Below are 27,421 nucleotides of genomic sequence, written 5' to 3'. Positions count from 1 at the left end.
TAAATGACAAAATCCTCTGCCTTCAGGAAACGAGGGAATTTTCATCCATGGAGCTAAATGTCTGGTGCAGCCAAGTGGGACTTGCCCACATTGCCCAATCCCTTCCTCTCTGATTTAGTCTGTCTGGCTTGAGTAGAGGTTGGAAAGCTCCACCACTGGGATTTGAATGACTCTTGCTTGCTCATCCCACAGTCCCTAATTCAGAAGAAAATCTTTACAGTTTTGATATGACTTTTTTTCCCTGCTGGTCCCTTCCCTGTAGGAAAGTGGGATGAGAGGGAGGAGGAACGAGTTGTCATGTCCCTTAATAAGGAAAAAAAACAGTTTCAAAACCAGATTGTGTCTGTGGATAGATGAGTCTAACTGCCTGATACAATAAAAACTTCCTTTTGAAGCCCTGCATAAGGAAAGGGAAGCCCAGCTGGAGTTCAGGCTAAACTTCCTGCCTTGCTCCAAGTTTCCAAAAAAAAATCTGCTTTGACAGCATCCTGTTGAGTGGTGGAGGGAAGAGCAGCTGCAGCTCCAAGGAAAGTCACTCTCAAGTTGGATTTTTGTGCCTATTCTTAGCACATCCCCACATGCCTGGGTGCAGGTCATGCTGGCTATGACTCTGTAGGAACCTTGGGTGTCTGCAGGGCTGGGAAGTTCCCACCTCACCATTCCCTGCTCCTCTGGTTGTGCTGATGGAAGAGTTTGTGGGGCTGTGCTGTAGTCCTCAAAAATACCTCCCTGCCATCTCCCAAACATTTGTTAACTTTGCAGATGCACTGAAGCAGCTGGGTGGAGATGCCTGGCTAAGGATGATCCTTCCCCAGTGTCAGAAGAATTGTGCTTCCCTCCATGCAAACACACTGGCTTTGCTCTGCTGTCATCAAATTTCACTTCTAGGTTGTGAATTAAAGTGTAACGTGATCTCCAGCGGTCAGAAAATGGGCCCTCAGGATGATAATTTATATTCTGAAGTCTTTTAATTAAATGACCGAGCCTTTCTTCATTTCTGTGCCAAAATAGTCTTGCTGTGAGCTGAGCCCGTGCTGGAGTGTGTGTCACTGCCAGGGTGTCCCTTGGGAACAAGGATTGAGCTTTGTCCTGGATTCCCACTTGTGCTCTGTTAGATGAAAACCCATTTCTTAAACCTAAAGCAATAACCTCTGCAAAATGTATGTAGGGAATCTTAGAGAAAAGATGACACCTCTGTGGGGAAATGTGATTATTTTTCAGTTACTGATTTAAATTTAACAAGCACTAAGTGAATCTGGAGCATAGCAGCCGGGCTTGGAAGAGAAATACATGGTCATGGCAACTTTGTAGCCAGAGCAACAGGCAAACATAAAAGCTAGAGGTGACAGCCAAATGTTTGCTTTTCCTGAACTTTATCTCCTTGGCTGTGTTTTCCTTCAGCCAACTCAAGCATCCATGTGCCCTTTGGCCCTTGAACTTGCATCTCAAATTCCTCCCAAGCCAGAGGCTGGTGCTTTGGCTCTCGTGGAAACCAGGATCAGGGCTGCAGCATGCAGTCAGTGATTGACTTTTTTTCTCTTATTTTGTTCTTGAGTTGTCGTGGTCTGGCTCCAAGTGGAGCTGAGCCCAGACCTCCTTGGAACAGCAGCAGAGTTGGGGATGGAATCGGAGCAAAGAGGAGGGGGTTAAAGCCTCGCTGGGATAGTGTAAAAGTCATTTTATCACAGGCTGGTGAGTGCGAACACCCCTTTGCTAATTCTCCCTGCTCTTGCAGAGAGGAGAAGATGACAGCTGCCCGGATTAGGAAGTGCCACAAGTGTGGGACTGGCCTGATTAAGTCGGAGGGCTGTAACCGCATGTCGTGCCGCTGCGGCGCCCAGATGTGCTACCTCTGCCGGGCTGCCATCAACGGCTACGACCACTTCTGCCAGCACCCCCGCTCTCCTGGGGCACCCTGCCAGGACTGTGCCAAGTGCTCCCTCTGGACAGACCCCACAGTAAGTAACAAAGGATTTTTGTGAATGATTCTTACCCCAGTTTCAATCACCATCCACACCGGAGCTTTGCAATACACACATTCCACTGGGGGAAAATAGTTTTAGTCAGCATGACTTCTACCTTTCCCAGGGCAGCTAAAACACCACACTGGCATCCTGCAACAGCACAGTCACATCTGACCACAGCTTGGAAGGAGCTGATGTTGCTTTAAGGAAAATCAGTTCCTTTCACATGAGGGCTTTGGCTGGCAGTGCACTGAGTGCTGTTCTGGAGAGCGAGGCTGGTGGGGGGCAAGTGCTGGCACCAGGCACAGTAGCCAGCTTTGGGATTATTGGGACTCACTCCTACTTTTGCAGCTGAGATGGCATGGCTTAGCTTTTGGAGGCAAGGAGAACTGTGGTATTTTGCTGCTGGCTGTGAATCTTGTCACAGAGATGGACCCATCAGAAAAGTGCCTGCAAGCCCAGAGTTGTAGTTGGGTCCATTCTCAGAGCTGTTGTCAACAGCTGCAGAGGGAGAGCTGAGGCATGGAGTGAGCTGTGAAAGAAGCTCTAGTAATTTAATACAGCTCCTATCTGTGACAGGCTTGGGAAAACTTGCTGCAGCAAGTAAGTCTCTGTAAATAGAGTTCTTCAATACTGTAAATCCAGGAATGTTGGAAGGAGCAGGAGTTGAATTTCCTGATTTTAGCAAAGCCGTAGAGCAATGTGAATGTGGATCTGCCTTCCCAGGGCTCGCCTGAACTTCCTTTTTCCTAATGGTTCTTTGTCTTGGGTTTCTGCAGCTTTCCAGGCTGTTCCCAGCCCCCCTGTCTGCAGGGAATGTGCACAATCCTGCATCTGCACAGTCAGGGAAAAACCAATCTAAATCTCTCCTTTCTACCTCCAGGCTCTTGGGGATCTCCCAGCAATGTCACAACTAGCACAAGCTTCCAAGTCTTTTGCTTGCCTGCTTTTATTCCCTGAATTATCCTGTCAATGTGAGCTGTTCAACTACACACAGCCACCTCCTTGCAGGCACCCCTGGAGTGTTTCTGACACCTGGTTCTGAGTTTCTGGGATTGCTGTCCCACTCCTTTTCCAGCAGGATGCGATTTGGGGCTCGGCAGCGCTGGCATTCCTTGTTCCTGCCAGGCTGCTGATTGTGCTGGGGGATGGCATTTGTTCAGAGCCAGAGAAAACATGAGGCCTCTCAAAAAAGCTCGTACTGTACTTTCAAATAAATAAATAAATAAGCAGCACAAAGAGGCCACTGTCACCAGTCCCTTTCCACCTCTCTAATTAACCAATGTTGTGGCAAAGAAAAATTTCCCACTGTCAGCATAGAGCTGGCACTGCCTGCTCTTTTATTATTTAATTCTTTTTTGGATGATGGAGTGCTGGTGGGCTGGGGAGGTGAAGCTGGGTGACTGTCCTTGCTGCAGTGCAAAGAGTAACACAAAACTCAGCTGTTGGCTTGAAGCTGCAATGATGGTGGGTACCTGTGTGCATGGTCCTTCCTCATAAGGGGCTTAGGGACACCAACCCAACCCCTCCAGGGTGATCTGTGCTCTCAAATGGGACATGGAAACAGGAATTAGCCTGGTAGATGTAAAGAGGAAAATGGAACTTGAGTCTTGACATGCAGATTTGAAAGAGCAAAAGACCATTGCATCAGGAGTGTTCTGTCCTTTGCCAGGGATAACGTCCGTCCAAGGCATGGCTTTGAAAGATCTGGTTTGAGTCTAAATCCCTATTATTTACAGCAAAATTCAGGTTTCTTGGAAATAGGGAACCTTTGTTCTTTTCCAAATGTTTAATGTTTTCCCAGTCTGAAACAATTCTTGTGAAAGTATAAGTAAACCTATTCATTAGCTTGGGTTAAAAACAAATTAAAGGCAGTCCTCTAGGAATGGCAGCATCTGTTAGTCTTTGTCTCAAATGATCTTGAGAGAGTAAAGCAGAGGCTTCAAAATTTCCCATAATTAAAGGTTAGTTAAAATGTTGTCCCTAAGCTGTAATCAGGCTGGAGTCTGATTTAAAAGTATTGGTGCAATATTTGCTGGCTCTGAGACAAGCTGCAGTCCTGCTGTGGTGAGCAGCTTCCAGGGGGGCCAGGCAGGAATTGTTTAATCCCTGCATTTCTTCTGGAGCTAACTGCTGCCCTGCACCCCTGTAGGAGGTGCCAGGAGCCCTTCCCAGGAAGCTGCTTGGCCAAAAGTCCTGGTGTCCCCCAATCCATGTGGGGCTCTGCTCTGCAGGAGAGGCTGATGCAACATTGCCAGAGACAGAGCTCAGGAGGGAGCAGTGGGAATAAAGCTGTTAGAAAGCATCCAGAGGAGAGATGGTGCATGGCCTTGAGGGGAAGCTGTCTGAGGAGTGGTTCAGGCTATTTGCTTTGTTCAGCTGGAGGAGACTGAGGGGAGATTGACTGTGGGGGCTGCAGCTCCTCCTGAGGGGCAGCTCCAATCTCTGCTCCCTGTGAGCAGGGACAGGACCCAGGGGAACATCTGGAGCTGTGTCAGGGAGGGTTAGGTTGGATATCAAGGGAAGGTTCTTCCCACAGAGGGTGCTGGGGCACTGGAGAGGCTCCCCAGGGAATGGTCACAGCCCCAAGGCTGCCAGAGGTCCAGGAGCATTTGGACAACACCAGGCACAGGGGGGATTGTTGGGTGTCCTGTGCAGAGCCACAAGTTGGACTTGATGATCTTTGTGGATCCCTCCCAGCTCAGAACACTTTATGGTTTTACAAATTGGCTCTGGGATGCAGGGGCTGTGTTTGCCCTGATTTCTAAATATCTGTAGCAAACCTAAGGCTGCTTGTGTGCATTTCATCCAGTTTTTACAAATCCTGGGATGCAGTGGGATTAATGCATTCTGGTAAACCAGGTTCTGCTCTCAAACATATTATTTTGAATTTAATACTCATCTTTGGGCTCTCAGTAATATTTCACAGAGGCTTTTTTTGGCTTTAAAGTTTTAAGATGTTTTCAGTAAACTCTTAAAACCCTCCCAAAGGCTCATTGTTAAAGTTCAAAGCAGAAAGACTAATCATCATGAGGTGTTTGCAATTATCCCCCCTTCTGGTGTTATAAAAAGATAATGTTGAGAGAAGACTCTGTAAAACTTCAAATGCATCAAGGAAATGCATGAAGTGCACAGTGCTGCCTTTAGGATTTGGAAGGGGAGGGGTAAGGGAAGCTCCCCTAAATTTAGGATGTGGAGTTTGTGGTGGGTTTGGGGTTTTTTTAACTGCTATAAAATGCCTCAATCATAAGCATATGGTTAATCCAGGGGAATTCACACAAAGATATGGAATGCCTGTTGCTAAAATAACTCTGCATTTCTTGAAGGCCGGCGTGTGCTTGGTCCCCACGGTGGCCCCCCTTTTCCTGCAGTGCTGCGGATGCCCTGTTCCACTTAGAGCACAGGCTGCTTTTATCCCTGCTTCCTGCTGCATGGAGGAGCACCCAGAGACAGCCCGGGCCTGTTCTTGCTCAGGCTCTCCGCAGCTGATCTGGGAATGATTTGAAACAAAACCCCTCAGTCCTTTGGAAGCCTCCGTCGTGAAAAATCATTTCAAGTTTATTAGGAACGGCTGCGGCCACACGTACGTGGAAAAAAGAAAGCAGTAAAGAGGCAGAAAGGGGGAGGCAGTGGTGCTGAAGCACTTTCTAAAGTAGGGGAGGAGTTGCAGAGCCCAGAAATAGGCACCAGGACTCTTGTTTTCCCTCTTTTCAGGAGGCGGCAGCCGCTTCCCGGTGACACTTAATAATTAAAGATAACGAGAAGCACAGGAGATAAAAACAGAGCTTTCAAAAGCTCCCTGCTTGGCACTTTTGTTCTGGGCAGAGGAGGTTTTATTTGGGGGGAGGTTGTCTCTGTGTGACTTGCTGAGCTTTTATCTCCTTTGCTGCTGTATTTTCTCATTCCCAAGGGCAGTTTGTTTCTCCAGCAGCTCTTTCTGCTTGTGGCAGGGCCCTGTGTGGATGCTGGGTGAAGCTCCTGTGCAGCAGCATTGTTGTATCAGGCCTCCCTGCCATGAAAAGGTGCCTCTCTTAGCAACCCAGCCCTGCTCCTGCTAATCCATCCACAGGCCGAGCCATCCCTTCTGCTGTGATTGGCTCCGTGCTCCCTGCATTCCCTGGATTCAATGGCAGAGGGCTGAAAGGAAAATCTTCCTCCATGCCATGCTGAGAGCCTTTCCCAGGTGGGGGATGGCAGGGGCAGGTTCCCACACTGGCCAGGGATGAGCATTTGTTTTCCTTGCCTACAGCATGGGATGCTCAGAGCATCCTACTGCTGGGTTTGGGGTAAAGCTTGGTGCTGTGTTGGCACTTGAAAACACAGCTCCTGCTAATGACCATGGCTGCTTTCTGCAGATAAAAAGGGTGGATGCATCTCAGAGATCCTTTGCATTTTCCTCTCGGCCGCCTCCCTTCTCCCGTGATGCAGCAGAGTGTAGGGAAGGGCCCCTGTAGCATTGCCCTGCATTTCCTCTCTGGCAGAAAAGCCAAGTTACATCTTTGCTCAAAAGACCTGCCCAGTGCTGAGACCCCCTCCTCCCAGGGTTTGGAGTGGAGGTTGCTTTTTTCCTTTTTCCTTCTTTATTTCTTTTTTTCTTTTTTGTCTTGCTGTAGGCAAGGCAGCTGACAGGAAGATGACTGTTAACTTGACAAGATAAATGCCTTCAATCCACAGAGCCTGTGAACAGGCCATTAAAATTATAATCTAATCCTTTATTAGGGGACTTGAACCCGCTCAGGGAAATGGACACAAGAAGCTTTTGAAATCCTTCTGCAGCCTCCACCCCATGTGATGTTAAAAGGTTTCTCACCACAAAACCAGCCATAAGTGTGCTAATGAAATCTTAATTTTTGGTGTGGGTGCTTTACCCCTCGATTAATCTGTCATCTTTCTAATTACTGTGGTATTAAAAAACAGCCTTTGCTTCCAAAGAATTAGAAGTGTTTTGCAAGATTCACTAAAATAGCACCAGGACTTGTTTGTTGGTTGTTTTTTTTTTTTAATTCTGACCTGCACAATATGTATTAGGCAGAACTTGTGGCATCAGCTTTCTTTCAGAACATCCTAAAATTATCTTGCTGTTTACATATCATCAATTCTTTTGTTCCATCTGGGATGTGGATCTTTCCTAAATACTGCAGGTATTGAACAAGGCTGTGTGTTCATCACTTGCCAAATTTAATGTCAGCCTCTTAATGTGCAGTAGTGGGGTTTTTTTTTTTTTTTTTGTTCTTTTGATATTAATGGGTACCAGTCTTTCAGAAATAGTGGTGCAAAAAAAAAAAAAAATTCCAAGCTAAGTCTTGGTATGTGAGATTAAGTGTAAGCACTTCTTAACCTTCCAGTGGGAAAATACACTTTTATCAGCAGAGAAGCAACAGGGCTGATAAGTTCTGTTCTTGGAGATGGGGTTTGTTGTGGCTCTGCTGTGATTTGTGGTTTCAGAACTAGTCAGGAACTCGTCATCCTGATCCTGGCCTGTTCCTGGCAGGTTTTTGCACCCAGGGTGTGCTGTGAGCTCTGTCCCTCTTGAAACCCCCGAGGGGATGGAGCTGAGTGGGGGTCTGTGCCTGCTGCACTTTGGGGGATGTGTTTTATGTTGTCCTGGAGAGCTCTGGGGTCAGTTTGGAGGTCTGGCAGATGGGTTTGCTGTTCCCTGTTCCCAGGAGCTCTGGGAGCTGCAGTAATCAAATCCAGCAGCACCTTGGGCCAGTGCAGCTGGCTCCAGCCCTGGGGCAGATGGATGTGTCCAGCCCCCCCAGAGGGAGGTCAGCTGCAGTTTAAACTGGGAGGCTGGAGCAGCCCTGCCTGCAGAAGGGTCTGGTAAAGTTGTCTTTGTGTGCAGGACTGACCAGAGCTGCAGCATCAGGGGTGCTGACAGGAAGGGGAAGCACCACTTCACAGGATTAACCATAGATTTTTGTTGGAAAGGACTTCAAAGCTCATCTTGTTCCCTCTCCTGCCATGGACAGGGACACCTTCCCCTGTCCCAGCTGGCTCCAAGCTCTGTCCAACCTGGCCTTGGGCACTTCCAGGGATGGGGCAGCCACAGCTTCTCTGGGCAGCCTGTGCCAGGGCCTGCCCACCCTCCCAGGGAAGAGTTTACTCTGTAATCACAGACTTAAACTAAAGTAAAAGCTTTTTTTTTTTTAAGTTAAAGGACACATTTCTGGGCTTTAAGGTAAGGTTTATCTTTTGTGTGAGGAAAGGAGATACTGGGTGATCTTGCTCAGCTGAGCTTGAAATATATTTCTTGTCACATAAACCTTCAGGTGCATCTTCTCCAGTAAGTGGCAATAAAGTGGGAGTGGTGGCTGTGTCCATTTTCAACAGCATTGCAAAATATAGTCTGAGAAGGGGAAAAAAATCAAGTCTTAAAGCTTGAAACCAAGCTTTGAGAGTGCTGCTGGGGCAGCTAAAGAGCAGGGGATGTTTGGCTGCCTGTGGAGCATGCCCAGGTGGTTTTCCAGCCAGGAATACTGATATCTGGGGGGCAGTTAGGCATTCCATATAGGCTCAGAAGAGCCTTTCTTCAGCAGCTTTTGTGGAGATAGATAGGCTGGAATTAACAGCCCATGCAAGCAGGCTGCTTGGGAAAAAAAAAAAAAAAAAAAAAAAAAGGCAAGTCCTGGAAAGTCTTAATTTTTAACCATTGACTCACAGAATAATAAGAGGGAGGGAAGTATTGAGTTTTTGGCTTTCTGCACATTAAGATAACTTCAGTCTCCCAGGGAAACCTTATCTGGTGGTGGAGGAGGGGATTTCTCCACCAGCTTCCCAGGCTGTACATGTGCAGGACTGTCGGCTGGGGACTGGGAAGCTTAAAATCATCTCAGTGTAGCTGCATGCACGAAGCATATTTTGGATTTAGTTCCAGAGCACTCTTCAAAATAAGGGATATTTTTCACGTTAAGAGTTTTCAGGAAGAAATTTATGTGCTTTGGCAGTACTGAAATTAGGGTGACTAAAACAAGCAGAGCCTTGTGCTTTGTGGAGTACTTGGGGCTCAGGGTTCCAAACCCTGTCCTGGAGCTTTGGCTGCTCTCCCTGAAATCTCCAGGTTTGGTTTCATCCCCACAGACATGCAGAAACTCACCTGAGGCTTCATTGCATCGTTGGATCTCTCTGATGCTCCTTTGAGTTAAGAGAGCTTAAGGTGATGAGAGGCAGCAGGACAAATTCAATTTCTGGCTTGTTCTTGTCTTCTCAGTGAGCAGCAGCCCTGAATATTCTTGCTATAACCTCTAGACAGACATTAAAGAGACATATTTCGATTTATGCCCTTCCTAGAGTTACAGATAAGATCTAAATGGCACCATTTAGCTACTAGAGCCAGGATTTAAGTTGTGTTAATTCCAGCTGTTGGGCCAAAAACTCTACAAGTGCTAGGATAATGTAAATATTTAATAGACTATTGCCATTAAAAAGATTAACAGCTCTTCAGAGGGGTGGAGCTGGGTCGCTGTTCTCTGGTTTCCATCAAGTCAATGAATTTTAGTGCTGATCTCCCTGGAAAGCTGATCCAAGCATCTTGGTCATACTCCACAGAGTGCAGGTTCTTTGTGCTGCTGCAGTTCCCCCATCACAGCTTTGCTTTTGGGTCAATCTAGGCCAGCCCCAAACGAGGACAATTCAGCCAAATGAATCTGTTTTGGTTTTCCCCATGAAAATGTGCTGAAAAGAAAAGCAGCATTGAGAGAACAGAAAGCTGCTGCAGCAGGAATTCTCCCACTGATTCTTGGTATTCCTTGATTTCTAGGAAGATGATGAGAAGATAATTCATGAGATTCAGAAGGAGGCCGAAGAGGAGCAAAGGAAGAAGAATGGGGGTAAGTCACTGTTGGGATCAGGCTGAGGATGGATGATGGGACAGCACAGAGCTACTGATGGGTCTCTGGACCTGCACTGGGTTCTGTCTCTTTTTAAAGTGCTGTTGCCTGCAGACTTTTGCTGGGATTGTGAGCAAGCACAAGATTTGTGTCCAGCTCTCATGTGGCACCGGTGTTGTGGACGTCTCTGCTTGGCAAAGCAGCTGAGGGGCAGCAAAACCTCTGAGCTGTGGTGTTGGGGGGCACAGGGGCTGCCCCAGATCCCACAGCAGGACACGTTCCCCCTTTGTGGGCTGGTGCTGGTGAAAGGAGCCGGGCTGGAGAGCTCCTGGAGCAAGGGGCCAGCAGTGATGCTGTGCAGTGTGCTTGGAATGGGGCTGCTGGTGGTGGTGGGGTGATGAGCTCAGGGTGGGGTGATGAGCTCAGGGTGGGGTGACGAGCTCAGGGTGGGGTGACGAGCTCAGGGTGGGGTGATGAGCTCAGGGTGGGGTGACTGCTCTTTGCTCTCCTGCCCCTGCAGAGAACAGCTTCAAGCGCATCGGCCCTCCCGTGGAGAAGCCCGTGGAGAAAATCCAGAGGATCGAGGTCATCCCCAGGCCGGTGCCTCAGAACTTCCACCAGCCCCGGATGCCCCCGTACCCCTTCGTGCACCCCCCGTTCCCCCTGCCCCCCGTGAGACCCCTGTACAACAACATCCCCCTCAACATCGGCCCCATCCCCGCTCCCTACGTGCCCCCCCTGCCCAACATGAGGGTGAACTTTGACTTCCCCCAGATCAACGTGCAGCTGGAGCACAACCTGCCAATGCACTTTGGGCCTCAGCCCCGGCACCGCTTCTGACCTGCCCCCCCAGCACTTGGCAGGGTCACCACAGGGCAAAGCCACCCCATAATGTCATCCCCTCTCCACTCCAGCCTCTCTGGGGTCTAGCCAGCAGCCAGGGGGCTCTGTCCCTGTGCTGCACCCTCTCTAGGGCTTCTCCAAACCTTTGCAATCCAACGTTTCAACCTGTGCTGCGACAGGGTTTGGTGCTACATTTCCCAGGGGTGGAATTCCCCCCACCCTGGAGCTGGGCATCCAGATGTTCTGTTCTGACAAAGCCTGTTCAGGCAGCTGTTGGGAGGGAAAGTGAGACTTTGTAGAACACAGGGATACAGCTGTTCCTTGGGGAATTTCCCAAAATCCTGCCTTCCTGCTGGCCAGAGCAGCAAAGTCAGCCTTGGAGGAAGGGAGGAGACACTTGGCACCTGAGTAAGCATAAGACCTTCAGGAGTGAGGTAACAGCAGGCAGCTGCCCCAGCCTCCTGCCTGTGCTGAGGCTCAGGGCTGGGGTTCCTGTGTTCTCCAGCATCCCTGTATCCTGCTGGCACCTCCCAGCAGAAATAAATTGTTCAAAAGCAAGTCAATGTAGCATTTTAGTGTGCCTCACTCTCCAAGCAGAGCAAGGGGTGGCAGCAGCTGTCCCACTGCTCAGGTCTTGGCAGGAAGCCCACTGCCATGTTCTCTTTGGGGCTGTTAGGAAGTGGCAAGAGATTTGGGCACCCAAATCTTTGGCTGGACTGAACTTGCCCCTTTTGAAGGGCTCAGTTTTTCCCCCTAAAGGTGTGTGCCCCTCAACTTCTGAAACGTGGCCTTTGCTTGGCTGTTCTCATCTGGCATCCCAAACCTCCCCCAGCCTCTGGCAGCAGTGCTCAGGCAGCTGTGGGAGCACCTGGAGCCAAAGCTGTGCCCTTTATTGCAACAACTGCCTGGGAGACACCCAGGGAGACGTGTAGGCAGTGATGTGTCCTGTGGTAGGAAAATTGGGAATGTTCCCTGTAGCTGCCACGAGTTGGGAGCTCCTGTACCCAAACCCTCACAACCCAATGGGCAGCTGGAGCCTCATGCTGCAGGAAACTGGCTGCTTCCACAGCACCAATAACTCATGAAAATGTCTGTGTCAGCTTAATTGGCGTTGGAAAAGTGTGTTAAAAGTTAAACCTGAGTATTGCTGGGCTTAGAAAGTGAGGGAAAAGCAAAACTTCCTTGTGAGAAGTGGGGGGTGCAGTGCTGGGCTGTGGGAGGAGGTGGCACGAAGCCCTTTCTCCACATCCCTTGGCTGTGCTGCCTGGTACAGGCCCCATCTAGAAAAGAAAATGGTTGGAGTGGAAAAAAATCCTCTTCCCAGGAATGTTGGGCTGGCTTTTAGCAGCCCATTTGTGCTGTTCTCCAAATGTTTTGTTCTGGCCTTCATCCTGTTCTGTCCTGCTGGGAACTCTCTGGGTGCATTTCCCCTCCTGTCATTCCCCCCTGTATTTCAGCATCCAGGTGTTTTGTGGGTTTCTTTGTTTTTTCAGGTAAAATTCCCTGTCTCCACCTCACAGCTTCTGCCAAAGCCCCACGGGCAGCACTCCAGGAGCCTGGATCCCCTCGGGTGTGCAGGGGGCACAGGCTGTCAGTGGGATGGTCCTGGACAGGGGCCTGGGACAGCATTTGGGGACTGTTCTCCCCAGGAAGGTCTCCCAGACAGGAGGACTTCCCTGCCTTTTGGAGCTGAGTGCTTTTCCCATTGCCTGTGGGTCAAACATTCCCTGTGGAGCTCTCTGGCTCCTCCGTGCCGTGGCCTCTCTAGCATTAATAACCAACTGCTGTTCCCTTGCTGCTGGAATCTTCTATTTTGAATTTGTTTATTCCTGGCAGGGGTGTGGGGGCTGCAGGAGCTCTGTCACTTGCTGCTCAGCTGGGCTTTGGCCAGGTTTAAATCCTGCCTTGCACGACTGATTCCTGCAGCAGCCAGGAGCAGGAATCCTGTTGGGCTTGGGAGGGAGAGCTTTGTCACAGCAGCTGCTGAGAAAACAGACCCAGGGCACAAGAAGCAGTGGTGGCTTTCCTCATGGAAAGGGAATCCTGTTTGCTTGATAGCTGAGGTTTATGGGCTCAAGGGCTGGTCTGGATGAGCCCTCCAGGCCCTCGAAGGCATTTGCCCTTCCTGGTGGGTGCAGGTGTGGCCCAAACTAAGAAGGAGATAAGATGGTCATCCAGCAAAAACTGGTGGTGCAGTGCCATGTTTTGGTGCATGTGCAGGGGTGGGTGGGCATGGAGAACTGAGCCTTGGCAGAGGGAAGTGTGGATGTGGAGCAGAGGGGCTGGAGAGGTGTCAGCAGAGGTGGCACAGGGAGGTTGGTGGCTGTGATCCATCAGGGTCACTGCTGCCCTGGCACAGCTGCATGGTCCTGGAGGAGCCTGGAGGATACAGAGGGAAGAGAGGGTTCCCTGGGTCCCCTGCCAAAGCCAAGGGCTTATTTGTGTCCAGGAGAGGATAAATCAGTGCCTGGTCTGTGATGTGCAGGTACACCATGCCCAGCACACCCAGCACTACCCCTCTCCCCAAGGAAACACCCATTGCACCAAAAACTTGCAGCCCAAGCACGTGGCTGCTTCTCCCCTCTAACCCAGGAGATCTCAAGCTGTTTCTGAATCTGTGTTGATTTATTTTTAAAAGGAAAGAAAAAGCCCAAAACTTACTGAGCCACCCAATCCAGCCTTGAGCTGGTTTCTAACTCCTGCATCCCACTTTCCCTCTTGTCCCACAGTCTTTGGAACAACTTGTTTAAAGGTTTTGAAGGCAACAAGGAGGTTACTGTGCCCAGGCTGATCCCATAACAGGTACTTCTTACAGCTAATTGCAGTGTCCCATTTACTTGCCTTAAAGGTGGAGAGAGAAACTTAGTATTTGCACTTAGCAAAACGTTGTATTAAAAGAAAATAAGACTTGTAAAGATGTGCATGTTCTGCAACTTTGTATAACAATAGCTGAAAATAAATAGGTGGTTTATTAAAAAAAAAAAAGGAGAAAAAAACCAAAAAATATTTTTCTTTACATTCTGGTAGTAAACAGTTCTAATATTCTGTGTGTAAAAAGTTCCTGTATTATATTGTAATTTGAATTTTTGTAAATAAATTTGTGCACTCTGGCTTTTCACCTGTGTGCTTTTCTTACAGCCACGACCTTGTCCTCCCATCCTGCCTGTGCCAGCCTGGTGCTGGGACAATGCCAGGGAGTGGGGCCAGATCCCAGCCTGTGCCAGTGGAAACTCCCCAGGTCGTAAGGCAAAACCCAACTGACCCTCCTGGAACAGCTGAACCTGTTCCATGTGCTCCCAAGGAAAAACTGGATGGGATAGAAAATGGTTTCCAGTCGCTCCTTTAAATGGAAACCAGGATGGGTGGGAGGCTGAGGGGATTTCCCCTCTTGCTGGAGTGGTGGTGAGTGATGGTAAGTGCAGAATCCAGCCTTGAGGGGAAAAAAGGAAATGTGTGCTGGCAGCTGGGCAGAGGGGAAGGGGGAGAGTCCTTCCTGCAGCTCCAGAGCCCCTGCCCTGGGTGGGCACCCAGTGGCAGAGCTGCCTGCTCCCCTGGCTGGGTGTCACAGTCTGGTGTCACAGGCAGGTCTGTGCACACACAGATGTCACAGTGAGGCTGAGTGTGGCCATCAGAGCTGCTCAGCATTTCCTGCACTGCCCTGATTTCTCCCTGTTTATGGTCAGGACTGCACATCCTTCCTTCCTTCCTTTGGCCCTTGCAGGGCTCACTCCACGATCTGATGGTGAAGGTCCCTCTAGGCAATGCCATCCCCCTGTCCCCATGGGGTGTGTGCCTGGGGGGAGCTGGGCAGCCCCCCATCCCAAACTTTGCTTTTTCCAATCAGTTTTACATTTTCCAAGGCAAACAGGAGCCAGTGGGTGCCCAGCCAGGCTGTGGTGGTGATGGGCAGGGAAGCTCTGGCTGCTCTCTGTGCAGGTGCTGGAGGTGCTGTTGGTTGAGTTTCAGGGCTGCTTTCAGCTGGGGGCACATCCTGGCTCCTTTGGCTCCAGGATGTGGCTTGGTCCGGGCTCCCTTTCCCTCTTCAGTCCTTTAGCTTGCCTCTTTCCACATCCCTGAGTAAAGGAGGCTGATTGCTGACCCCCACCCAACCACACACCCAAATGCCCCATCCCAGTGCTCTTCCCTCCCATCTGGGCCATCCGAGGGAGGGGAAACAGCTGAATCAAGAGAAGCAGCTCTGTGGGGGCACAGCTTTGCTCCTGGCTGTGAGGGAGCAGAGCTGGTTTACAGATGAGGTGATCCTGACCCATCCATGGGTCACCCATCCCCAGATGCTCCTGGGCTCAGTGGCTTCAGGCTCTGAGCATCTGCAGAGGTGACCCAGCCTCCAGCTGGCTTAGGCTTTACACCTCTTCAGAGCCTCTTAGTCACCCTTCCCTTCCCACCATCTCCTCTAGAACTCTCTAGAACCAGCTCAACCCATCAGACAAAGGCTCCACCACCCCAAATCTCCACACTCAGGCTCTTGCCAGCCCCAACAGACCACACACCAGGTTGAATCCGAATGCAGGTTTTATTTTTTAATTCATCTTTCTCCATTTGAAGCTATTTTTTTAAGTTATACAAATGGCACTTACAAAAAATAATAATAATAAAAAAAACAAACAAACCCAAAACTTAAATTTTCAGAGTGAGATGTTTTCAGAGAGTCACGACACCCGATAAGAGGAGACAGGAGAGATGTTTGACCTAGAGTCACACGGGAGAAGCCGGAGCAGGAATGACACGGGTGGGAGCGTGACGGGATGGGGAGGAGGTGACACGGGGAGGGGGTGAAGGCCAGCGAGAGTGTGTGTCAAGTCACAGGGTCACACAGGGCTTCAAGACACTCGGTCCTTCGAGGGGCAGCGTGTCCCTGGGGGGACACGTGGTGCCGGGGGGCGCGGCAGCCCCGGGATGTGAGCGCAGAGCCGAGGTAGAGCCCCAGCCGGGATCCCCTGCGCCCGCGAGGGACCCCAGCCCGGAGCTGTCCCCCTGCCTGGGGACAGCCACTCGCTCTCCCAGCTGAATTTAGCACCAAGCTCCTGTGGAGGGGAGTCCCTCCTCATGGCTTTAAGGCTGACGAGCCCCTGCCTGGCCTCCGGCAGTAGGGACCGGCCCTGGTTTGGCACGGCAGCGATGCCGAGAGCACCCTTGGTGTGGGGTGGGACCAGCACTCCCCCTCTGCAGAGGGGGCCCACGCGGGAAAAGGCTCCTTGGTGTGTTTGTAGGGAGCAGATACCGGCCCTGGGAAGGCCCCAAAGGATAAAGTGCCTTTCAACACCCTAAGGAACACGCAGCATCACCCTTACAGACAGCGTTAAACTCTAATGCAGACCTAGTACAGACAACAGCTGGTCACACAGTGCCATGGAGAGCATATATAAATAGAGACTAACAAAAATACTGTTTTGGTCTTTTTTTTCTTTTTTCCTTTTCCAGTAGGGTTGCAATTCATGAGAGCCCAGCCCAGGTGCCCTGGGGGTGGTGGGACCAGGAGCTGCCCCCTCGGGGTGCCCACAGGAGCGGGCACTTCCTAATTAGGAAGCATTAGGTGTTCAGTGATTCGCTTCACTGTTCCAGTATTTTATGAGAGAGAAAAAAACAACATCAAAGGTACTGAGCAAATATCACTGTGCAAAGTTTGCTAAGGAACTTTTCTATTCTGTAAACCAAAATCTGCAGTTTATGCTTCCAGCCACTGCCCCGGGAGATCACGTTGGCCAGCCTGGCTCCTGCTGGGACCAAAGCCCACTGGAGATGGGCTGGATGAAGCCCCCACCCTGGCACGGGCTGGCTCTGTGTCCCCCACGCCCTCCCCTCCAGGCACAGCAGCAGGACCAGCCTCCGGGCAGGCTGGACCCACCATCAGGGTCTGGGATGCTCCTCCGGAGCCAGAAGCACAAGGAGGGGTGGAGGGACAGGAGCACTGGGCTCCATGAGATGAAAGGCTGAGGCTTTCCAGACAGGATCACCCTAAAGAATCATTTCCAGGTGTTTGGGGAGGGACAGCTTGCTGGCCCTTCCACAGGGATGTGCTGGCACATGCCAGCCCCATCCCCAGGGATGCTGTGATATGTAAGGTCACCTCTTACAGCTCAGCTGGGGATAAACCTGCCCCGAAATCCAGGAGGGGAGAGAAGCTGCTGGGACCAGCCAGCTGAGCCAGCTGAGCCCAGCACCATCGCTCCACCCCTGACTGGAGCAGGGCAGGACAGGAGGAGGGATGCTCCAGGGGACACTGGCAGCACAGTCTGAGGCTGTGCCAGTGCTGATATGGCAGAAGCGAGCACAGAGGTGATCTTATTCCCTTTTTTTAATTGAGGAGAGGAAAATCAACTACCTAAGGTGATGCTCAGGCCCAGAAGGGGGATACGACCATTTCCAAGCCCAGCAAACCTGGAGGGAGGCAGGGATGGGGGGATAGAGACAGACCCTTCTACAAAGCTATAGGCAGGCAGCCCCACCACTTTTCCAGTTCTTACAGGGATTTACGGAGAGCCACCTCCCACATAACGCACCAACTCTATGGCAGGAGGGAAGGGCAAGCCAGTCTGAAAATCCTGTTACAGAGAGGAGAAACAGAACCCAAAGGAAAAGAGGACAGGAAGGGAAAGAGAAGTTGGCAATGGGAGGTACCCTAAAGTGCATTAATATTCCCAGAGGGTGGAGGCGTCGATGGTGTCGGCCGATGCCTTGAGCACCCCGGCGTGGTCGCCCTTCAGGTATTTGCCATTGATTTTGATGGCCACTTTGTTATAGTCGCAGAACTCAAAAAAGAAGTCCACGGGGGTGTCGCTGCTGCTGGTGACGGACGACTCGTTCCCCACCATCCAGTACTTCCCAGTGGTATCTGCAGGAGAGGGGACACGGTGGCCTCATGAGCCACCACTGGGACCCCAAAGGCCACCATGCCCAGCCCTGGGGTACCCTGGGGACTCACCCTTGATGTTGTAGGCGCCGTCATTGAACTCCAGCTGGAAGACGTCGTAGGAGGAGCGGTTGGAGTCCAGCGTGCCGGTGACCTTGCGGCAGCCGATGAAGCCGTGCTCGCCGCGCAGCACGATGATGGGCCTGTTGATCAGCTTCATCACGAAATGCTCCGTCTCGCCTGCGCCGAGGGGACAGGGGCTGTGAGAGCAGCCACGGGGGCACAGAGCCAGACCCCAAAGCTGGCAGCCAGCGGGGAGGAGCAAGGGCTCTGTCCTCACCCATTTCTCACCCACCCCTCTCCCAGCACGTCAAACAGCCACTAAGAGAACTTATTGCCTGAGCATCACTTGGAAGAAGAGCCCGGCTCTGGGGGGACTTTTTCCATCCCCTGCTGCCCCGGTGAGGGGTCCCCAAGGGTCCCTTACCTGCTGTCTCCATGGAGGCTGCCAGCTGCCCGTTCTTCTTCGCTGTCACATACTTGCCATTGGCAGCTTTCAGGGTGATGCGTTTGTCGCACCACTCGATGTCAAAATAGCAGCTCGCATTCCTGTGGGGCAGAGAGGATGGTCAGGGGGGTGTGATGGAGGGGGACGCTGCCACCGCCCCCCTGCTGGCTTGGAAAGGGCCACGGCTGGATCAGGAGAGCCTGGTTCGATCTGTTTGTGCAGGATGAGCTGTGTTGTGGTGGCCATCCCGCTGGGAAGCCCTCGCCCCGGGGGCAGGAGGCAGGCAGGCAGCCAAAGGCACTTCTGGGCTTCCCGCCTGGCTCTCAGGGTTGAACTGCAGGGCAAACATTTCGACAGCCCCAGACGGCCAGGAAGGATTATGTGGCCCCAGGGACTTCCAGAGCATCGTGGGCGGCAAGCCCCGACCCATCCCTGGCTTTCCCAAAATGCACTGCCTCTGCTGGGAAGTGTTTGGGATGAGCACCCAAGCTGGAAAACCCCCTTGAATTCCCCTGGAAGGTGCAGAGGGTGCTCTGAAGCCCAGGCAGGGCCCTGAGCTGCGGGGGGCAGGGGACTCACTTTGTGGAGGCTGTGGACTGGATGCCCCCGTTGGAGGTGAGGGTCCAGTACTTCCCGGTGTAGGTGCGGAAGGCGCATTTCTTGGTGTCCTTGTTGATCTCCAGCTGGTAGGTCTCCTGGTCACCCTCCTCATCCTGGTTGGCTGAAAGGTCCATCCCTACAGACCAGAGACAGACGGAGTTGGGGGGTGGGACCACAACCCCCCCTCCAGCAGGTCCAGGTGCAGGGCAGCCCAGGAAACCCAACTGAGAGGGGCTCCCGCTTCCTGGGTGAGCTTTGGTGGCTCCCAAATCCCCCACACAGACCTCCCCTCTGGCATTTGGGGTTCAAATCCAGGTTTTCATTTGGTTATTTGGTGTTAAGGTCTTAAACGAGGGGTGGGCAGCCGTGAGCTTCCCCTCCTGACCCAGCAGCTCCATCACAACCAAGCAAAGACCAACGTAGATAATGTTTTATAAGGGAAAGGGCTGCAGTTTTTCCCAAAGGTGACAGCCAGGTTCCTCAGGCCATTAGCAGAGGCTGCTGTGGCACCCATGAATCCCAGCTCATGGCGTGTTTAAGGACCATGACAACGTTTTTCATCCACAATTGTCACATCCCACCGGGTCACTGAGGCGTGCAGGGACAGGAGGCTCAGGAAAGCCCTAGGGCAGCCAAGCCTTTCCCTGACTCCAAAATCATCAGCACCAGCCTGTCCCCAGCTCTGGATGGCTCTTCCCTGTGCCCAAGGGGCCAGAGACAGCATTTCCATGCAGAGGAGGATGCAGCTGGTCCTGGGGCCACCAGCCACAGCCCTGGGCCACCGCCAGCCATGTGTGCATCCTCTGAGCCCGAGCAAACCTGCTTAGTCAGGGCTAGCAGGGCCAAAAGTGCTCCAGAGCTCTCCAGCTTGGTGGATTTCAGCCTAAAAACACTTTGGGGATGCGAGCCACAAGCTGTAGCCAAAGCCAATGGCCGAGCTCTGTGCTGGGTTTGGGAGGGAGCTGGGCTGCAGAGCTCAGCCCCACTACTGAGCTTAGTGAAATGGGAGTTTAGTGGAGCTGGATGAATTTTCCAGGGCCAAACACACCTGCATCCCTCCCTGCTGCAAAGGGGTGCACAGGGCTGGAGTGCACATTCTGTCTAGTTCTGGTCCTATCCCTAAAGTAGACATGGAGGTGCTGGAGCATGTCCGGAGAAGGGGAACAGAGCTGGGGAAGGAGCACAAGTCTGATGAGGAGCAGCTGAGGGAGCTGGGGGCTGGCCACGTGTTCAGCCCCTCACACCTCCATGATGGATCCCGGTTTCTGGGCTGCTGGGATTTCACAGTCACTGGAAGGGCTCCAGGGGCTGCAGTCTTGGTGGCCCCACTGCTCTGGGAAGCCACCAGGAGGTCCCACCAGCTGCACCCAACTGTCCTGCAGACACAGCTCCCTGGGGCTCCACATCACCTGTCCATGTCTCCAACCAGGCCCCATCCCAACACCCAGCAGCAGCCTCTGCTTTGCATATCCATCACCCACCTTTCCCAAAGGGATCAGGCTCTGTTCCCAAAGGGATCAGGCTTTGAAGGCTCCACTTTTTTGATAATAATCTTATCTCCCACATCCCAACTGACCTACAGTTTCCACCTGCTCACAGCACCCCCCCTCTCACCAGGCACCCTCCAGCACCTTCTGCAGCTCCCATCCCTGGAAGTGTTCAGTGTCAGGGTGGATGGGGCTTGGAACAGCCCAGTCTAGGGGGAGGTGTCCCTGCCAAAGATCCCTCCCAACCCAACCATTCTGATTCCACGACTCTCCTGATGGACACACAGCCACCCTGGTGCTTTGCTCCCCAGGGTATTTGGGCAAGGCAGGGGGCAGTGGGTGCTGATGGCCACCAGCCCAGCTCCACTGGCCACGTCCTCGGCTCCCAGAGCCATCCCACAGTCGCCTCCTCCCAGCACTGCCGGGGGCTGAGCCGGCAGTTGTGGGAACATTTGGTTTTGATTTTGCATCCCCTGCTCCAGCCCCAATCCAGAGCAGTAAAATGGAGAGAGAGGGGCTCTGCAGGGGCTCACAGAGAGCTTTGGCTGTGGGGAGGTGACCCCGGGGGACACAGCCCATCCCTCAAGGCTGGCAGCACCCCTGGGCCCCCCAGACTTGTGAGAGCTGTGGGTCCCTGTGGTTTGGGGGGAAGGAGGGGGAGTGGTGCTTCCCCTCCCTGACTTTTCTGGGAAGAACTCACTGACCTGCAGGGACCAGGCTGGGCAGAGTCAGGGGATGCTGTGTGCCACAGAGCAGGACTGGGCGGGCTGGAGACAGGACAGGGAGTGCCAGGAGCCTCCAAACCCTGCTCCCTGTCCCCAGAGCCCCCTGGCACGGAGCACAGGGCACACACTGCCTCCCCCACCCCACTGCCAGCCCATTTTCCACACTCTCCGTGCACAGAGCTTTGGGAGCTTTGGCTTTCCCCACTGCCTGGAAGCAGCAGGAGGGTCTCTCACGCCCCCTCCCCAAAAGCAGCGAGGGGTTGGGTTACAGCGACTCAGCACAAAGGAATGCGCTGGGGCTGGGGCGGGGGCTGGGGGGACTGCAGGAAGCACGGGCTCTGTGTGAGGCTGCAGGACCGTGGTGGCTCCCTCAGAGATGTCCCCGTGTCCCCGTGGGGAGGACAGGCTGTCCCCTCAGCCACCCCCCTGCTGTGGCAGCCCAGGGCCACTCCCACTGCAATCACGGATTAATTAACGCTCCTGGTAAATTTACAGTCTGGAGCTGCCGCTGCTCTTCCTGACCTTGATGAAGCTGCTAATTACAGCTGGAGGCAGGAGGGGGTGAGCACACGGAGGGGCAGGTATGCCTGCACACCCCAAAATTCCTGGTGTGGGATGTCCTTGGGCTCTGTGTGCAGCAGGGATGTTGGGGAGAATGTTGGGAAGGCTGAGGCATGTTGTCACCCCAGGGCTTCCTAATGCTGAGTCCCTGGGCTTGGGGTGCTCAGAGAGCAGGAAAGGGCTCCCCAGTCCCCCAGGCTCGTGGGTTTGCAGAGCCCTCGCTGGTCTCCAGCCAGGACTGTGGATGTAGCAGGAGCCCTGTGGCCATCCCAGAGCAGGCACACACCTCCCTGCCCCTCCTGCAGAGCCAGGCTTCTCTCTCTGAAGGACCAGACTTTGTTGTAGCTCTGGTGGCCTCCACACCATGAGGACTGCAGACCCAGCGTGGGGGCCATTCAGGGCAGGCAGGAAAGTTTCCCTCTGCACTCAACTCACACAGAGCATCTCCCGTGAGCCGTGCTGGGATGCTACTGAGAGCCAGTGGGATGAGCTTCATGGGGAGGAGCACCTTTCCCATCCTCCAACTCCTTTCAAAAACCCCAGGGTTACAGCTGGAAACACCGGTTATAGGTAAAAATACCGAGCCCAGGATGCTTGGATTGCTCCACAACCCAGGGCCAGCACCCTGCAGAGCCCCCAGGCCCTCAGGGCAGGATTTCAGGATGGGACTGGGATGCTGTGCCCAGCACAGGTCAGGGCTGGGCTGGGCTCCCTGTGGGCTCTGGCACCTCCACCCAGCTGCACCCACACACGTGCCCAGAGACTGCTCCTGCCCCTCCCTGCCCTTCAGCTGGGCTTACACTGCACCCCTGCAGAAATCCAAACGGGTTTTTGTCTAAATCCAGCAGCCTGGAGCACGGGGAGCCGGCAGCTCCTCTGCTGAGGGTGCAGCTCTGCAAAGGGGTCACGGGTAGGGGTGAAACATGAATTTCCGGAAAAACCCACCCCTCCTTCCCTGTGGATTTCCTGTGGCTTTGTGGTATCCCCCAAGTGTCAACAGGCCACTTGGCATCTCCAGATGAAAAGTTACATCCAAGCCTGCGTGCCCCCTGCCCTGGAGCCGCATCTTCCCGCCTTGCCGAGGCACCCAGATGAACTGGAGGGGGAAATCCAGCTCAGCCCAGGCCGGGAGGGCTCCTGGCCCCGGGGCAGAGCTCCCCGCTGCCAACACGGCACGTCCAGGCTCGCTCGCCCTCCTCCCCAGATCCCCAGATCCCGTTTCCTGGAATTCCTCACTCCCAGCAGCCCACCCTCTCGCCCACGGGGCTGGGGGCAGGGGCACACCTCGGCCGGGCAGGGGGTGGCAGGGGACCAGCGGGGAGGAGCAGAGGCAGCCTCTGCCCCGGGACCCCCGCGCCCACAAAGCGCCCTTTGTTGCCGCAGCCGGGCTAGAAAGGAGCCATTGAGCGGGAGGAGGCTGCTCGCCGCCGGCAGCTCCGCTCGCTTTGAGGTGCAAACGGGAGATGGGAACTCTCGGGGAGCCCGGGGATCCTACTGGGGCTGGAGGCAGGAGAGGGGGACCAGGGACAGCCCCAGCGCCTGCCCCGGAGCAGAGGCAGGGCTGGCACCCATCCCCTGCTGCCCCGGGGCGTTTGTGTCGTGGTCCCCGGGGTGCAGGGGATGCTGGCAATCCCCGGGACAGGGAGGAGATGCCAGGCCAGGAGCTGACTTGGCACTGGTGGGACAACACTGTTCCAAAGCTGGATCCAAGCCAAGGGAACCACAGAAGAGCCCCATGGACCCCTCCCTGCTCCTCCCATGGGGCAGAAGGGGGACAACCACTGCCATCCCTATTCCCTCCTTGACTCCACACAGGAATAAGCTCCTTTTTCCCGCCAGGCTGTGCCGAGCTGCAGTCATTCCCAGCCTGCATCCCACAACCCCCATCCCCAGTGGCCATGGGAGCATCTGCCAGCAGCACGGCGCTTATCAGCTCGGCGGGGGAAAGGGCTGTCTGGAAACGGCTTCCTCCGACGGCTGTTTCTGCTGCCTCCTCGGTAACCTTTGGGACACGGCGCTTTCACAATGGGAGGAGGATGAGCCCTAGAAAGCGGCGGCTCACAGCCTTTCACTGCCATCGGGAAGGACAAACCGTGTGGAAACGGCTTCTGCAGCCAAAACGGACCGGAGCGAGGATGTGCAGCCCCAGCGCGGCCCTTCCCGCTGTATTTTGCTTGGAAAGGGGCCGGGCACAGCCCAGGGCCCTCTGTTGCTGGGGAGATTTGTTCCCCCCCTTCCCGCTCCCCCATCCCTTCCGAATCAGACAAAGCCGGAGGGTCGGCCAGCAGCATTCCCACCCGCTCCATGGGGTCTCCCGCCACCACGGGTCCCCCACCGCCACCGCTCCATGCCTCGCCTCTCCCCCCACATCTGGTTTCCCCATCTCTGGTGACAAAGGGCTGCAGCAGCCCTTCCCCCACGGCGCTGCGGCAGCCTCCCGCCATCCTCCCGCCACCGCCATCCTCTCCTCCTCTTCCCCGAATCCCCGTGCCTGGGAAAACAATCCCCATTGCCCATCTCGGCAGATTTTATTATTAATTTTAATGGGTTACTTCGCAGGATTTGCCCTCGGACGGGAGCAAAGCATGGAGCTCCCCGCACGGAGCTGCCCAGGCACGGATCAGGGTTAAGCAGCAGCCTTGAAATACAACATATACACACCAAAAAATTCCCCGCTGTTCCTCCAGGCTTTGCTGCATGCTCGCACCCATCCCACACCCGGCGTGCGCCGGCCTGACCTGGCGCGGCGGGGATGAGCCCCGGGGCACCCAGGGCACACACCGGGACCCCGGCACCGCAGAGCGGGACCCCCAGCACCGCAGAGCGGGGACCCCCCATTTTCCAGCACGGAGCCCTGGCTGCGGAGCCGGGATGCCCGGTGGGCACTCGCGGGCGGCCACGTGCCCGGGGAGCTCCGAATGCGAGCGGGTCCCCGAGGCGGGTGGCACCCGAGGCGGGTGGGTGGCACCGTGGCCCCGCCGGCGAGCGGAGGGGACGGGGGCGGTGCGGCGGGCGCGGAGGGACGGCGGCCTTTGTGAGGGGGGATGCGGGACTTTAGGCAAAGCCCTTTATGTAACGCTGCTTCCCAGCCCCCCACCCATGGGAATTCCAGCCCCCCCTTGGGACAACCAGAGCCCCCGGGGGGACTCGCAGCCTCCCTGCTCCTCTGGGCAAATGGCTCAGCCGTGCTCGGGGAGGGGGAGATTGGTGGAGGCTTTGTTGGGCGAACAATGAGCTCCAAAGGAAGGAAGGCGAGGGATGCAGCCCTGCCTCCTTCACGGCGAGGGAAGGCTCCATCCACACCCTCCCAGGCCCCCTCTCTGTCCATCCCTGCACCCCAAGGCAGGCCCCTCGCCACCCCTGCCCCCACGGGCTCCCTGCGGGGGCGATGGTGCGGGGATGGGGGTGCCGGAGGGATGGGGGGCCCCGGGCAGGCGATGCTGGAGGGATGCGGGAGGGGGAAGGGGAAGGGATGTGGGAGGGATGCAGGGGGATCGTGATGGGGGTTTGGGGGAGGGACCGCGGGCAACCATGCTGAGGGGTGCAGGGGGTGCCCGGGGGAGACGGTGGCTTCAGGGGAGGGGTGTGAGAAGGGGCTTGAGCCGGGGGAAGACGCCATTAGGGAGGCCATGGCAGAGGGATGCGGGGGGGCACCCTGTGGGGTGGCAGCTGAGGAAAGCAGCGGATGTTGGGGGCCGGGGGCGCAGTGCTGCGGGGGGCACTCCGAGGTGGCGATTCTGAGGTGATGCAGGGAAAGTGATGCCGGAGGGATCCAGGGGGCTGCTCGGGGCAGGCGATTCCCGAGGGATGCAGGAGTGCTCCCCGAGGCGGTTACAGCCCTGGGACGGCCGAGGTATCCCGTTCCCCCCACCCGCAGCCCCCATCCCCTCGTACCTTGCCGGGTGGAGACATTCCTATCGTTGCCGGCTCTCAGCACGACCTGCGGGCAGCTCTGCTCCAGGGCGAAGAGCTCGTCCTTGCCCACCTTGGCGCTCTTGCCCGCCTTGAGGGTGCCGCTGGGCCCCGAGGGGGCCAGGTAGCGGCCCTCCCCGTCTCGGAAGGCCACCTTTCCGCAGCGGAATTCCAGCGTGAAGGCGGTGCCGGGCTCGGCGGCGGGGACCAGGCGGCCGTCGCTGCGGAGCAGGCGGTGGTCGCAGCTCTGCAGGCTGTACCGCTGATCCACGAACAGGAGGGTGATGAGCGCATCCACGCCCCAGGGCACGTCGCGGTCCACGGCCAGCTCGTCGCGGCGGGGCCCCAGGTGCGCGTAGCGCTTGCGGGCCAGGCTGTAGAGGTTGGCCTGGGGGTGCATGGCCAGGTGAACGCTCCACTTCTCGGCGGCAGAGACGGCGGGGGCGAAGCAGGACAGGCGGTCCTCGGTGCCGCCGAAGAAGCGGCGGTGGGGCTCGGACTGCAGCGACCACCGCCCGTCGCCGTGGGCCAGCACCAGGAACCGGCAGTCGGGGCCCGGCTCCTCGCTGTCGCAGCTCACCCGCCCGTCCTTGTCGGCCGCCAGGTACCGGCCCAGGTGGCTCTTGAGCAGGACGGCGCTGGAGTCCTCCCCGTCCTGCTCCAGCGTCCAGATCTGCTTCTTCTTCATGCTGGCGGCCGAGGCGTTCACCTTGAACCCGAACGCCTCCGCCGTCAGGTACCGGTTGCTGCAATTGATCAGCCCGAACTGGATCTGCACTGGCTCCGCCGTCCCGTTCGCCGTCATCCTGCTCCCGCCGCCGACCGACACCGAGCGAACGACACCGAGCGAACGACACCGAGAGCCGCCGCCGCGCCCGCCCCGACGCCGCCGCCTTTATAGCGCCGGGCGGCGGCGCCGCCTCCCGCACCCCCCGCCCGCCGGGGCCGCCCCGCCGCGACCCCCGCCCGCCCCCCGCACGGCCGCGGGGCCCCGGGCAGGGCCGGACCCAGCCAGGAGCAGCGGGAGCCCCCTCGAGTCCCAGGACAGCGTCCCCGCCTCCTCCTGCGGACTCCCCGGCATGCAGAGACCCTGCCCTGCGTGACAAAAGCCCCCATGGACTGCAGGATCCTCCCACGCTGTAGGACCCCCAGTGTTTGACGGGATCGTTCCATGCACTTCAGGAGCCTCCTTGAACTGTGGGACAGCCCCCAGTGCATGGCAAGAGCCCTCCCTGCAGTTCGGGAGCCCCACACAATGCCAGTCCTCAATCCATGGCAAGACTGCTCCAAGAACATCAAGAGCCCCCTTGAAGTGTAAGATGTCCCCATAAGCTGGAAGACCCCAAGACCTTTCTCTGCATTTCAGAAGCATCCATGAACTGCAGGATCTCCTCCTCCAGCACAAGGTTAGCGTGGAAAGTCCCTTCCGGGCAGGAGCCCCTCAAATTGAAGGACCCCCAAACACACACACAGAAGGACCCTCACTGTAAAACAAGACTCCTCCTTGAACTGCAGGGTCCCACACTTTGCAAGACCCCCTAAGCATCGCAGGACCCTCCCCATTATGATAACACCCCTTGCACTGCACAACACCCACTTGAACTGCAAGTCTCTGTCCTGCACTGCAAGAATCCCTCTGATTGCACATCCCCATCCCACTCCAAGACAATGTGAGAGCCCCCTCTGCTCCCCTCTGTCCCTCCTGGGCTGCTGGCCATGTCACAAGGGTGTGGGGCAGATGGGGAGCAGTGTGACGGATGCTGTGGCCTCCTGCCATCTCAGAGCCATCCCAGCACCCTGTGCCAGGCACCAGTGAGGCTGGAGCACCCTGGCCCTGGGGAGCTGAGCTGCCACAGCAAATCCAGAGGAAAAACAGTGGCACTCCTGCACAGGGGAGCATTTTGAGGCAGTTTCTCAGGGGGTGGGTGGGCAGTGTTGCTGTGCATGTAATGGTGGCACTTCCAGCTGGGCTGACCTGGAGATGGGAAGAATCCAGCCTGGGGAGGGTTGTCTGTGCTGCCCAAGGCTGCTGCCCACTGCACCTGGGGGACAGGGACATTTCTTGTGTCTGTAACAGGGACACAAACCACTAAGTGGGAGTGCAGCTGCAGGGGTTGATTT

The 27,421-nt window shown here is 55.2% G+C and overlaps 2 protein-coding genes across 11 annotated transcripts in view; one reads left to right on the top strand and one right to left on the bottom strand.

The window, feature by feature from the left end:
- Positions 1-13,746, top strand: part of RNF216 (ring finger protein 216) — a 76,397-nt gene extending 62,651 nt beyond the window's left edge. For all 10 annotated transcript variants that reach the window (XM_059861246.1, XM_059861244.1, XM_059861243.1 and 7 more), the window contains 3 exons: positions 1,736-1,958; positions 9,724-9,793; positions 10,314-13,746. In XM_059861246.1, the coding sequence (XP_059717229.1) occupies positions 1,736-1,958; positions 9,724-9,793; positions 10,314-10,633 (613 nt within the window). In that variant the 3' untranslated portion in view covers positions 10,634-13,746. The remainder of the gene's footprint in view (positions 1-1,735; positions 1,959-9,723; positions 9,794-10,313) is intronic.
- A 1,405-nt stretch (positions 13,747-15,151) lies between these two features.
- On the bottom strand, positions 15,152-26,192 carry FSCN1 (fascin actin-bundling protein 1). The gene is made up of 5 exons (XM_059861684.1): positions 25,283-26,192; positions 18,595-18,751; positions 17,995-18,116; positions 17,580-17,747; positions 15,152-17,489 (listed from the first exon to the last, which is right to left on the bottom strand). The coding sequence occupies exons 1-5, from the start codon at positions 26,103-26,105 to the stop codon at positions 17,287-17,289; spliced, it is 1,473 nt and encodes a 490-aa protein (XP_059717667.1). The 5' UTR covers positions 26,106-26,192; the 3' UTR covers positions 15,152-17,286.
- Positions 26,193-27,421: the final 1,229 nt, after the last annotated feature.

This window comes from Haemorhous mexicanus, chromosome 17 (genome assembly GCF_027477595.1).
Source record: "Haemorhous mexicanus isolate bHaeMex1 chromosome 17, bHaeMex1.pri, whole genome shotgun sequence".
Lineage (NCBI taxonomy): Eukaryota > Metazoa > Chordata > Aves > Passeriformes > Fringillidae > Haemorhous > Haemorhous mexicanus.
This window is presented reverse-complemented; position numbering and strand designations above follow the sequence as displayed.